This window comes from Geotrypetes seraphini, chromosome 4 (genome assembly GCF_902459505.1).
Source record: "Geotrypetes seraphini chromosome 4, aGeoSer1.1, whole genome shotgun sequence".
Classification (NCBI taxonomy): Eukaryota; Metazoa; Chordata; class Amphibia; order Gymnophiona; family Dermophiidae; genus Geotrypetes; species Geotrypetes seraphini.
Window position 1 is genome coordinate 109,657,386 of NC_047087.1, and position 14,590 is coordinate 109,671,975.

A 14,590-nucleotide genomic window follows, 5' to 3' on the forward strand; every position below is an offset into this window, starting at 1 on the left:
CTAGGCCACACTTCCACTCCAAGAAGATTACGGTACTGGATGGCGTGCACATCTCTCTGTGGAGAGGGACTGAATTACTAGATAGCACATAAAGACACAGTCCATAGACCTAAGTACAACACAAGGAAGAATTTTGCTGTGGATTATTTATGGCTCTTATCAGACTGAGATTCCAGCTGCAGCAGGACAAGGACTTGGACTGAATATGGACCTAAACAGAGAGCTTGCTGAGTATAGCTAGAAGCCATAAAGAGGAATCAATTTATCACCACCAGACGCTGGAGCTGCAGACCTGAAGGCAAGGATGGAGTACCTTTTTTATAGTTCGAGTATAGTTAGTCATGTGTTTATTATCTTGCTAAGTATTGGTTATTCTGGGACACTTGGTAATTAGCCTTATAACTGCTGCTGTGCGATATCTTCTCAGGAAATACTGTAGTGTAACAAATATATTTGTAGTATTTCTGTGTGTTAGTTGCCATTAACTTGTGTTCGAGTTCTAACAACTTGATGAATACAGATCTAAAAAGAAATCGGTTTTGTGTTAGTCCGGTAAGGTCCTCCAGCATCATCTCCATGGTTGTTTTCAACATGTCCAGCCATCTGATTGTCTGGTTTCTTTGATCTTCCCAAACATGATGTCCTCCTCCAGTAATCTCTTTCTTCTGACAGTGTGACCAAAATTAGACAGTTGTAACTTCATCATTTGAGCTTCCATTTGAGCTTCCATCGGCATCCATCCAAGGGTAATCAAGGAACTGAAAGGGGTTATAGCTGAACTGCTCCAACTAATAGCCAATCTGTCGATCAAATCAGGAAGGATTTCAGAAGACTGGAAAATGGCGAATGTTACGCCGATCTTCAAGAAAGGTTTGAGGGGAGATCCGGGAAACTACAGACCAGTGAGTCTTACCTTGGTACTGGGAAAGATGGTAGAGGCACTGATAAAGGACTGCATCATTGATCACCTTGACAGATACAATCTGATGAGGACCAGCTAGCACGGCTTCAGCAAAGGAAGATCTTGCTTGACGAACTTACTGCACTTCTTTGAGGGAGTAAACAGGCAGATAGACAAAGATGACCCAATCGACATTGTATATCTGTATTTTCAGAAGGTGTTCGACAAGGTCCCGCATGAACGACTACTTCGAAAAATTGCAAGCCATGGAATCGAGGGTGAAATACGTGGATTTAAAACTGGTTGGTGGATAGGAAACAGAGTGGGGGTAAATGGACAATACTCGGACAGGAAAAGCGTCACGAGTGGAGTGCTGCCGGGTTCGGTTCTTGGACCCGTGCTCTTCAACATATTTATAAACGACCTGGAAATTGGTACGACAAGCGAGATGATTAATTTTGCAGACAATACAAAGTTATTCAGAGTAGTGAAGACACAGAAGGATTGCGAAGACCTGCAACGTGACATAAGCACGCTCGAGAAATGGGCTGCGACATGGCAAATGAGGGTTAACGTGGATAAGTGTAAGGTGATGCATGTCAGTAACAAAAATCTTATACACGAATACAGGATGTCTGGTGCAGTACTCGGAGAGACCCCCCCAGGAAAGAGACTTGGGAGTACTAGTAGACAATATAAATAATTCTTCAAACTCTTGTGAAACACACTGAAATCTTTAAGATTGGCTACAACACAAGTCTGTATCAACCTAAGCTAGGTAATATAGAGAGGTAAAAGGGGTCTCAAGCGCTCACAGTTATAAGTTCGACATTCTTTTCAAGGCTAATAACTACAAAGTGAGCTATCATTGGTCCCATACACTCTCTTCTTAAGTGATTTTTATAAATTTTACACTTTTGAATAGTTTAGTGATCTTATTTAGTGATCTTAATTTCTTATGCAATACTCTCCCATTATGGTATATATATATAATCGTGAAGTACTTAGCTTCAACGTATATGGTTAACAAGACTGGTAGACAAGACAATGAAGCCATCCGCGTAATGTGCGATGACGGTGAAAAGGGCAAACAGAATGCTAGGAATGATTAATAAAGGGATCACAAACAGATTGGAGAAAGTTATCATGCCGCTGAACCAGGCCATGGTATGCCCCAACCTGGAATACTGCGTCCAGCACTGGTCGCCGTACATGAAGAAGGACATAGTACTATTCGAAAGGGTCTAGTGAAGAGCGACTAAAATGGTTAAGGGGCTGGAGGAGTTGCCGTACAGTGAGAGATTAGAGAAACTGGGCCTCTTTTCCCTTGAAAAGAGGAGACTGAGAAGGGACATGATCGAAACATTCAAGATAATGAAGGGAATAAACTTAGTAGATAAAGACAGGTTGTTCACCCTCTCCAAGGTAGAAAGAACGAAAGGGCACTCTCTAAAGTTAAAAGGGGACAGATTCCGTACAAACATAAGGAAGTTCTTCTTCACCCAGAGAATGGTAGAAAACTGGAACATTCTTCCAGAGGCTGTTATAGGGGAAAACACCTTCCAGGGATCCAAGACAAAGTTAGACAAGTTCCTGCTGAACCAGAATGAATGCAGGTAAGGCTAGACTCATTTAGGGCACTGGTCCTTGACCTAAGGGCCGCCGCGGGAGTGGACTGCTAGGCACAATGGACCACTGGTCTGACCCAGCAGCGGCAATTCTTATGTTCTTATGGCATTCCACAGTACGCATAAAATCGTTCTCCAGCACCAAAACTCAGATGAGTCGATCTTCTTTCTATCTTGTTTCTGTAGTGTCCAGCTTTTGCATCTTTAATTGACCATTGAGAAAATGAGTGCATAGACAAATCTGATCAATTTCCTTGCCTTTGTATACTTTGTCTAGAGCCTTCATTGAAGAGCAACTAAGTACTATTCTGTGGAGTATTTCTTCCCTGTTAGTTGCTTCTCTCTTTACGAAAGAGCCCATTGAAATCCTTTAAAACTTCTATTCTGTCTCCTTCAAGCTCAAAATCTTCATCATTTTCTGGGTTCATGATCTTGATCTTGTTTATGTTCCGTTCTAATCCCATGTTATGACTTTCGGCTTTGATTTTTCTCAGTAAATACAGCATGTTGTCTTTGCTGCTGGTGATGAGCGCTGTATCATCTGCATAGCGCAGGTTGTTTATACTTCGGCCACTAACTTTGAAACTGAAATTTTCCAATTTTTGTAGTATTAACAAATATATATATGTATTTTTATATTTTGTAATTAGTACAGGTTTCTCTCCATATTCGTGGGGGCTAGGGGTGTAGCCCCCTCACAAATACCAAAAATTAATGAATAACTTTTTCCTTTCATATTTGCGGGATTTGAGATATAGCCCTTGTGAATATTGTAAATTTGTGAATAATAAAACATTTCCTCCATATCCGCGAACATAGAATGATTGCACCTTGGCAACAATAATCCGTGCAGAACGTACACATTGAATGGTGAGACCTTGGCTAGAACTGCAGCAGAACGAGATTTAGGTGTGATCATTAGTGAAGACATGAAAACTGCCAATCAAGTGGAGAAGGCTTCATCCAAGGCTAGACAAATGCTGGGTTGCATCCGTAGAAGTTTTGTTAGCCAGAAGCCCAAGGTCCTAATGCCATTGTACAGAACCATGGTGAGACCTCATCTGGAGTACTGTGTACAATTCTGGAGTCCACATTACCGTAAAGATATGCTGAGGGTTGAGTCGGTTCAGAGAATGGCCACCAGGATGGTCTCGGGGCTCAAGGATCTCTCGTACGAAGAAAGGCTGAACAAATTGCGGCTATACTCTCTCGAAGAACGCAGGGAGAGAGGAGACATGATTGAGACATTTAAGTATATCACTGGTTGTCTCAAGGTGTAAGATGATATTTTCTTTCTTAAAAGGCTCTCGGCCACAAGAGGGCATCCGCTGAAAATCAGAGGCGGAAAATTTCATGGCGACACCAGGAAGTATTTCTTTACCGAAAGAGTGGTTAATCATTGGAATGATCTTCCATTGCAGGTGGTCGAGGCCAACAGCGTGCCAGATTTTAAGAATAAATGGGATGCCCATGTCGGATCTCTAAGAGGGTAGAGTTAAGGGGATGGGTCATCAGAGTGCGATCTCTCAGAGGGTTAAGGGGGAGGGTCAATAGAGTGGGAAGACTTGATGGACTATGGCCCTTTTCTGCCGTCATTTTTCTATATTTCTAAGTTCTTGCATTGTACTGTACACTTTAACAGTAAAATTCTAATATTATAGAACTGATCACATACAAGCATATATTGTAATCCCATTAAATCACGGAAAATTCACCAATATAGAATATATCAGGGCACAAAATTAAAACCCACTTCTTTGCTTTTGTTAAACACAGGTTCATATATGGTATTCATATACAGTATTGTAATTCTTAATAATGTTGAATAATACGGTAACACATTCTGATCATTCAGGAGATGTCTGATACATGTTCCGCATGCAGTGCAGGAGGGGGGAGACAAAGAGGATAAGCGAGCACCAGGTGCCTCCTCAGGCAGTGGAAGTGGATCATTGGTGTCTTCATTCTCATCATCCTGTATATGTTCCATATGTGAGAGGAGGAGGAGGAGGAGGCAAAGGGGGTGCCTCCTCATGGGTGGCTAATTTGGAAGAGGTGAATGGAGAGACAGGGACTCTCGGTATCTTCTGGAAATACTTTGTGATTTCAGTCTGGCTCTTCTGCTTCTTCATTTCTTTATATATAATCATGAATGTAGACATTGCTGCCTCTGCTAACTCCTTCACCTTCAAGGCATGTACCAATGGATGGGTCGATGTCATAAAAATAGGCCATGACAGCATTGAACCTACACAGACCCTCTGCAATATTGTCCAATGTAAACTTGTCTTTTGGCACTTGTTCTTCTTCTCCATCCTCTTCATCTGATATTGCCTCTCCTTCGGGAACAGTCAGGTCAGTTAGATCATCTTCTGTTAATTTGTCAGCTCTGGTATCTATTAAGTCTTGACTATCCCCCGGATCCATATCTTGAAAGCCTTCCGCAGCCACCTTCTTTACCAGGTCCATAATGTCTTTCATATTTTCTTTGACTGGTTCTGTGTGTGGTAACGATGATGAACTCATTTACATATTCAGGCCAAAGATTCTTCCAGCACAAGTTCACTGTCTGTGGCTTGACAGCTTTCATCACTCTTTCAATAACATTAATGACATTGCAATAGTGAAGTCCTTCCACAGTTTCATGATGTGCTCCACATTGGGGGTCTTCTTCCATTGCATGGACAATCCTCTCTATTGAATACCATGTGTAGTGTGCCTTGAATATCCTTATTACCCCCTGGACAAGAGGCTGGATGAGAGATGTTGTGTTGGGGAGCATGTAGATGACCTCGACACCTTCAGTGCTGAACTCATGTAGTTCAGGGTGTCCGGGGGCATTGTCCAATACCAGCAGAACCTTGAATTCCTTTCCTCTCTGGTGTAGCTGCAGCAAACCTCAGTCGTACACTTCTAGTCGGGGCCTTTTCTCTCAGTAACCCAGGATAATGCCACTCAGGGGGGGGATGGGTCAGAATTAACTCTGTCCTGGGCCTGACCACGCTGCAGCAAAACTCAGTCGCACACTGCTCCGGCGCTGACCTTTTTCTCTTGGCACCCCAGGATGCTGTCTGAGTGATTTATTTATTTTTGTTGTTTGTTTTCTAATTGCACCTACAGTACCCTCTTCATAGCAGGCATAAGATGAGCAGTGCCAGCTGATGTGTGTAGTTTATGGTATTCTATAAACTATGTACAGTATGTACCTGGAAGAGACACTCGGGGCGTACCCCTGCTCCTCCTTCCACATGTGTATGTCCCTTTGCAGTTAGGTACAATGGCATTTAGCACTACCTTATAGAATAGTGCTTGATGACATATAAGCCCTTACCTGTCAATGGCACATTTGACACACTTAAGCGGCACCTATCTCTAGGCATCAGCTTTTAGAGTTGCCCCCTGAGACTGTAAAGCCATTTAGGACAAGGAGATACAGTGCATACATACTTAGCATGGGATAGTGCTGCTAATAAATATTAGTATTGTTTGCATTAAGGAGAAGAAAACTACCAGAGGAACCCCAAAAAGAGAGAGAACCCAGATAAGGTTGCAAGGCATTGTGCTTAGCACACATAAGGAAGATTCTCAAAACTAAAATGTGCCTTTAACATGCTCGCTAAACTAGTTCCAGTTGGTGTAGTGTGCATGCATTTCAGTGGCAGATTATCAAAACGGCTTACCGTGGTGTTTTCCGAGTTTTCTAGCAGTCTCCGATACTACCATGCAAATGTAGTACAACAAGGTCATTAATATTAAAATGAGCACTCCAAGTGATCCTCTATAATCATTGAGTGATTCCCTAACCTTGTTGTGCCACATGTGAGGTCTGAGCTGTTGTGGCCTTACTTTCTGATCAGTGCCTGAGCACTGATTGGCTTGGGCACTGACAGGAAAGTAAGGTTTGACAGCTGAGACACCCCCCCCCAAGCAAATTAAAATAAAACAGACATACACAAATTGAAGATCGACAAGAGAGTTGCCCACTCTTTTCTGCCGTCACCCCCCTGGTGGATGGGGGCCTGCAGAAGGAAAAATGCTCACTCTCTCCTGCCATCGCCCAACTCCCACCCGTGCCCTCGACGATCGCCTCGCCCCTCCCTATCTTATTCAGGAAGTCCAGCTGCTCTGCTCTGGCTAGCAGGCCCACCTCTTACAAAATGGCAGGCTTTCCCCTACTCAATGCATCCTGAGGTTACTTATCCCTCCTATGGGGGGTGTAGAGTCAGGGAGATTGGGTGATGGCAGGAGGTAGTGGGCATCTCTCCTGCTGCCAGAGGTGGGTGTCAGGAAGTTGTGCAATGCGGCGGGAGAAAGTGGGCATCTCTCCGCTGTCAGGGGGTGTCAGGAGGTTGTGTGACATGGCAGGAGAGTGGGAATCTCTCCTGCCGATCATTGATATATTTATTTATTTATTTATTTTAATGTGGGTGTATTCTGCGTGTGTGCTGATTTCTACCACCAGCAACTCATCTCAAGTAAATTTAATGAGACTATGCTCCCTCCGTGAACCTCATTTGCATGTGCTGTTTTTGAAGAATGGCTCACCTTTTTAAAATCGTTACAAGAATGGCTTTGACAGTGGCCCATTGTTTTTTACTGTGAAGCTTTGAGAATCTTCTCCATAGAAATCTAATGTAACAATGCTGCTGTCTGAGGAGGAACAGGGAGCAGTCTGCTGCTTCAGCTTTTTCCGTTTCCTTTTTTTTTCTTCTTTCACTGCAGGGTCAGTCCAACTCCAGCTTCTACTGGTTTTCACTTCAATGGGATTCGTGACTATATAGACTCCTATCGGTAAGCAGGAACTTGGACGTGTTTTTTGAGAGTAGGGGAGTGCTGAGGTATGGTAAGGGGGACATACAGTCAGTGGGGACAGTTTGGGTAAAAGACCCACCCCAAAATGATAAGAGAAGAGATTCCTCAAATAGGCCCCCCCACCCCCATTGCCCTGTTTTGTAGTGTCCTGAAGGTTTGGCCTCTCAGCTTCAGTGGTAGTGTGTCTATCTGGAAATAATCTTTTTCTCCCCATTTAGTGATATATCAAATGAAAAATAAACTTGGTCACTTGGTATGTCATTTTGTCTCCCTTGCTGGCCTGGATTTTAGTTTCTGCATATTCGTTCATTATTAGCAGTTCCTAAAGGAATATTGGAATTGTTTTTCTACAGTAGAACCTCACCCCTATCTATGTTTATTTCTCCCTTTGTCATCTGAAAACATGTTGATTCCATTATCCTGGAACTGATCATTGGTTACAAGATCTCAAGTGGCTTCTTCTCAGTCCTAGGGCCAACTGAAGTGAAAGCCCCGGTGCATAGCAATCTGTGGGAGGAATAACTACATTAAGTCTTTCTTTACTGTAGGTCGGGCATGCTGACCCCATCACAGGTTGCTCAGAACATCCTCTATGCTCTGGAGGATAGTGAGAAGTCCAATCCTCCTCTCTGTGCTATCGTACAATGGAACAGAGACCACATACTGAAGGTATGATTTACAGTAGTGCTGTCCAATTCAGGGAAAATTTTTTTTGATTTGATTCACTTTCAATGACACAGCTTTTTAAATTTAAACATTTTATTTAACCAAGGCAATATCATGTCAAAAATATGAAAATCCAAATTTATAACATAGCTGTAAAATTAGTTAGAAACAGATTCACAGCTTCCCCAAAGCAAATCATCCCCAGAGCTTACCCAGCCCCCCTGCCCGATTCTCAGCTTCCCCAGCGCCCTTGCCCGATTCTCAAACTTACACTGTGGAATCGTGGGGAGGACAGGAGAAATGCTTCCATGGCACAAAGTAGAGAGCCAGCACAAGGTCCGTGCGGCGCTCCCAAGTTCTTCTGATGTAACTTCCGGTTTTGCAAAACAGAAAGTTACATTAGATGGGAACAACTCTGGTGGGTGGTGGCAGAGGGAAAGCATGAACACCGTGAATGGGTCTCGGGGCCGATTTGTATCGGTGAGTTCAATTGTTTGCCAAACCAAATTGATTCAAATCGATTCACCCAAAGTGAATTGCGAATCAGGCAGCACTAATTTACAGAGCGAGGGGGTAGCAGGGGTAGGAGCCCAAGTCCTAATGGACTAGACCAGAACTACTACAAGGTGGGACAGAAATCTAGCACACAAGCTGTGCTGAGATGTTCTGATCTGAAGTCTTGTGTCAAAAAACAGCTTCAAAAAACATCCAACCCACATCAAAATCTTGTATAGAACAAATGGGTAAAAAGATAATTAACTGATTTTATATTACTCCAATCTGAATACTTTTATATAAACCCAGTACCTTCAAGGTTTACTACTTTTTCCTTTCTTTTATTTTTAGATTTTTATAAAATAACATCAGTTATGTAATAACACGTAAAGCTTCCCTTGGAACACTTGACTAATACTGAAGAATGAACATATAGTATACTGAAAAGCAAATCATAGGACCTCTTATGATCTATATATCATTTCAGGTCCACATCCTGTGTCACATTTTTCATAATCATTTATGTTCATTCCTCCTTCCCTTCCCCTTAATATATTGAAAAACACTTTTTTTTTTTGCTTATGTGTGTAATGATGTCTCAAAATGATTCCCTTTCCTTCCTAACGTTATATATTAAAGGGAAGGAGGAATGAACATAACATACCGCAAATGTTATTACATAACTGACGATATTTTATAAAAATCTAAAAATAAAAGAGAGGAAAAAGTAGTAAACCTTGATGGTACTAGGTTTATATAAAAATATTCAGATTGGAGTAATATAAAATCGGTTAATCATCTTTATACCCATCTGATCTGAAGTCTTGACAGGTTTTCTGTGGGTTGGATGTGGAAATTAATGCTTTGTCCTACTTTGTTGGCTTGAGCCAAAAGGAATGGTGGCACACCTTCTGTTTCAGCTCTTCAGCAGTGGGAATTACCAGTGATAAAAACACAGTTAGAGTGATATCTCATCTTATTTTATGTTTTCTCAGATGGCAGAGGCCTCAACAGCTCGTTATAGGGATAGAACACCCCTCTCAATGCTGGATGGGATTCCTGTCTGTCTAAAGGAGGAGATCAAAGTGGTATGCTTTCCTCAGGCTGGCTGATGAGCTAGCAGAATTTGCTATGGCTAGCAGGCAGGCATGCATACTTATAAGTGAACACACAGATATATGCAGAGAAGTGTGCAAATGCTGCATGTACGCCGTATATTTGTAGTTCTACTCTTCTCCAGCTTTACTCCCTCTCTTATATCCTTTGCTCTCTCACTATAACATTTGGAATTTTTATGTAAACCACATTTAAACTAAACTAAACTAAACCTTGGGTTTATATACCGCACCATCTCCACGAATGCGGAGCTCGGCACGGTTTACAGGAAGAAAGATGAGAGAGGAGCTACAGTGGAGAGATTAAAGAGTTAGGTGTAAAGGGGGAAGGTGAGAGGCCTAAGAGGGGGGAAGTGTTACAGTTTTGAGAATAGCCAGGTTTTTAGGTGTTTGCGGAAGAGTTGGAGGGAGCTTGAGGTTCGGAGAGGGGAGGTGAGGTTATTCCAGATCTCAGTGATTCGAAAGGGGAGGGATGACCCAAGTTTGCCTACATGGGAAATACCTTTTATGGAAGGGAAGGATAGTTTAAAAATTTGGGAGGATCTGGAGGAAGTAGGGGTTGGGGAGTTCCAGGATAGAGGGATAACGGCAGGAAGGATGCCATGTAGGATCTTGTAGGCCAGACACGCACATTTGAAGTGGATCCTGGGGATTACTGGGAGCCAATGGAGCTTAGACAGGAGTGGTGAGACGTGATCAAATTTGCTTTTCGCAAAAACAAGCTTAGCTGCGGCGTTCTGAATCTGCTGAAGTCTGTGGAGGCTTTTCTTGGTTAGGCAGAGGTAGATAGAATTGCAATAATCCAATCTGGAGAGGATGATGGATTGTATTAGGACTGCGAAGTGTTTTTGGTGAAAATAGGGTCTGACTTTCCTTAGCATGTGAAGGCTGAAGAAGCATTTTTTCACCAGGGATTGGAGATGTTCGTTGAAGGATAGAGAAGAGTCTAAGGTGACACCCAGAATTTTGCTATTTGATATTTTATGAACTGCGGTATATCAAGAATAAACTAAACTTAAAACTTGATATTGAATTTTAGTTGGATATAGTATATTGAGACCCCAATATTCCCACCAATTCTTTTTTTTCTTCCTATTGAGCAGATGAATTAATATAATAAACAGCATAAAAAATCTCTAATGCAGGGACTGTAAGGAGGATATGATGTGTGTGTGTGTGTAGGGGGGGGGATTACATCACCTCCTGTGATCCAGCATATCTGATTCCAATACCATCATCTTTCCCTCAATTTAGTATCTCCAGTGGCGTACCTAGCATATGTGACACCCGGGGCCCATCATTTTTTGGCACCCCCCCATCTTTACGAAAAACATGATTTTTAGTAACAAGCCACACGTCACACATGAGTATCTAGGAAAAGGCAGCATCTTACATATTGCAGTGAGCAGTACATCAGTACACCCATTGTAAAACTAAACAAGCCAGACCAGAACAGATCAATCCTATACCGTCAATCCTAACAGAAAACCATGTGTTTCGAACACACAGAACACAGAAAACACCTTTGCCTAGTATGGAATATGTCATCACAAACTAACCCCTCCCCCTTTTATAAAACTGTAGTGTGGATTTTAGCCACGGTGGTAACCAGCTCTGACGCTCATAGAATTCTGAACATCAGAGCTGCTACCACCACGGCTGGCGCTAAAAAACGCACAACAGTTTTGTAAAAGGGGGATAAAATAGAAATACATAGACAAAGGTTAAATTGAACCAGCAAGAAGCTGGACTCTGCATAAAATGCAACACCACAGAAACAGTGACATATGTCTCCTAAAGCAATAAATAAATAGAAAATTTTTGTTCTACCTTTGTCTTCTCTGGTTTCTGCTTTCCTCATCTTTTTGTTGCTGTCTTCCTTCCATCCACTGTCCGCCATCTCTCTGCCCCTCCCTTTATGGCATCTTCTCTCCTTCTATGCCCCTTCCAGAAACTGTATGCCTCCCCATTCCATCTCTCCTCTAGACCCCCCCCCCCTTTGGTCTGGCATCCATCATCTTCTCTCTGTTCCCTCATGGTCTGGCATCTTTCTCCTTTCATCTCTCTTTCCCTCCCCCTGTGGGTTTTAGCATCTCTCTCTTCTCATTTCCTCTGCTCAGATCTGATATCTCCGTCTCCTTCCCCATTCTCTGGCATCTCTCTCTCTTCCCTTCCCTTCTCTGGTCTTCCTTCTTTATTTTCTGCCTTCATTTAAATTAAATTCTTTCTTACTATGCAGTCCTCAATTTCCCTCTTTTCATTATGTCTACCTACAGCATGCCACCTTCACCCCCTCCACTATCTCACTAACTCTATCTTCTTCTTCCATCCAGCATATGTCCTTTTTCTTTATCCCTCCTTCCATCCAGTATGTGTTCTCTTTCTCCACTTCCATTTAGCATTTGCTCTCCCTTCTCCCCACTTCTATCATCTGACCTCTTCTCTCTCCCCTTTCTACCCACTTCCATCATCTGCCCCCTTCTCTCAATCTCTCCATCCACCACAGGCCCATCTTTCTCCCTTCCTCACCTTTCCAATTTTGGCAACAAGATCTGCAACGCCCCCCCCCCCCCACCCCGGACAACAGGTCCGGTCCAAAAAGCCTCCCTGCCCTGTGGCCGGCGATGTCTAAATGCCTTCTTACAGCAGCTGGAGCGTTGTAGTTGCATATGGCTGCCATAAATGTCGTCTCTGATGCAACTTCTGGTTGTGTCAGAGATGACCTTTACGGCAGCCACACACAGCTTCAACGCTCTAGCTCAGGGGTGCCCACACTTTTTGGGCGTGCGAGCTACTTTTAAAATGACCAAGTCAAAATGATCTACCAACAATAAAATTAAAAAAAAACACAAAGCACACTGTACGCTGAGAAAATGTTAATTATCATTCCTATTCTGGGGTTTTTTCAAAGAGGTCAAGGCAGATGACTCTTATGCACTGTCACCTCAGTAACAACCATACAAAAATAGACAAATATACCCTCTCCCTTTTTACTAAACCACAATAGCAGTTTTTAGCGCAGGGAGCTGCGCTAAATGCCCAGGGCTGCTCTCGACGCTCATAGGCTCCCTGCACTAAAAACCGCTATTGCGGTTTAGTAAAATGGGGCCATAGTGCAAAATATAGACAGCAGATATAAATTCAGACACATTTTGATCACTAAATTGAAAATAAAATCATTTTTCCTACCTTGTCTGGTGATTTCATGAGTCTCTGGTTGCACTTTCTTCTTCTGACTGTGCATCCAGCCTGTATGCTTCCTCTCCTCCAGACCTCATTCCCTCTCCCAACTTTTTCTTCCTCTCTCCCTGCCCTTTCTTTCTCCCTGCCTCCCTTTCTTTTTTCTCTCTTCATGCCCCCTTTCTTTTTTTTCTGTTTTCTTTCTGTCTCCCTGCCTGCCCCCTTTCTTTCTTTCTCCCTGCCCTCCACCAAGCCACTGCTGCCACCATCGGGGAACAGGCCCCAAAGCCGCCGCTGCGGCTGCCCCAAGCTCTATCTGCTTCCCTGCATCGGGCCGACCAGCATTCCTCTCCCTGACGTCAGTTCTTCCGTCGGAGAAGAAGTTCCGCCCAGCCAGGCAGCGATTGGCTGGCCCGAACTTCCTCTCTGCCGGCAGCCTTACGGGGGTGCACAGCCGGCCAGGTCCGGAAAATGGTCTATCGCCAAGGCAAGGTGAGTCTATCACGGAGCCCGGGATGGGCTCCACGATCGACTCACTTTGCCTTGGCGATTGATCATTTTCCGGACCTTGCCAGCTGTGTACCCCCCCTAAGGCTGCACCCGGGGCGGATCGCCCCCCTTTGGTACGCCACTGAGTATCTCCCTCCTCTCTCCTCAGTCTTATCTTCAATTCTCCTTTTATTCCTTTACCACCTTCTCCAAAAAACAATAGCAATTTTTAAAAATTAAAATTACTAGGTTTGACGTAGGACATAATCCCCATTCAAGGGGATTGTATTAGGGGATTTTCTGACAGGATGGATAGAAGAGAGAGTAGGGTGGAGATGAGGGTTTCCATGATCTGTTTATTGGTATTTGTTATTAGGGATGGCTTGAGGTCATAAGCATCCAGGCCATCGGCCATTCTAAATACTAATTTTTCAGGGGGCTGGGGAAGGCCATAGATAATAGGGAGGAATATACTTACTGTTTGCTGCAAATTGACAATGACGACTATACTGTATACACACTATGGGTTGTTGTACCAAATACTTTATTTTACAGCTGAGTTGTGATATTTGAGACTCAAATATTAAAATTACTTTTACTAGCAATGTAAACTAGTATTTGAATCATGATTAATCATATAATTAAAGGTATGTTTGGGTTTTTTTTTTTTTAAATCCCCACTGCAACTCCTTTTGGCACAGGGCAATGGAAAGCAATTTTGCCCAATGTCACAAGGACCTGCAGTGGGGAGAAAAATAACTTACCTTTAATTGCATAATTAATCACAATTAAGACTTTAATCGAAATGCAGCCCTAATTCATAGAGATTTTAGGGAGCTATTTTGAATACTATACTGGGAAATCTATACACTTGAGGTAAAAGAGTTTCATGTTCCATAGAGCTTATCTTTCAGTTGCCTATTCACAGAAGTCATTCTTACAAATCTTAGATGTGAAACGAAAACGAAGACGTCTTCGTTTCACATCTAAGATTTGTAAGAATGGTCAATCTGACACCCCCTATTTAGTACATTCCATATCACTGGAATTTTGTTATTTTGGTGGGTATTCACAGAAGTGGCAGTAACCACCGAGTATGGTTTGCAGTGACACAGATGGCATGTTTTAAGTAGAACATCTTTTGAATGGCTCCTTTTCTATTCAGAGTATTTTAAAATTTCAAAGCTATAGAATGTTAGGGTATTTTTAAACATTTGTACTTCTTCCTCCTCCATGTTCCCCAAAGGTCCCAGCATCTCTTCTCTGCCTTCCCCTCCCCAGCATGACTCTGTGGCTGGCTAGCA

The 14,590-nt window shown here is 42.9% G+C and overlaps 1 protein-coding gene across 2 annotated transcripts in view; it reads left to right on the forward strand.

Moving 5' to 3' along the window:
- Positions 1-14,590, forward strand: part of LOC117359191 (fatty acid amide hydrolase-like) — a 110,187-nt gene that overhangs the window by 19,864 nt on the left and 75,733 nt on the right. For both annotated transcript variants that reach the window (XM_033941520.1, XM_033941519.1), the window contains exons 5-7: positions 7,252-7,320; positions 7,890-8,010; positions 9,498-9,590. In XM_033941520.1, the coding sequence (XP_033797411.1) occupies positions 7,252-7,320; positions 7,890-8,010; positions 9,498-9,590 (283 nt within the window). The remainder of the gene's footprint in view (positions 1-7,251; positions 7,321-7,889; positions 8,011-9,497; positions 9,591-14,590) is intronic.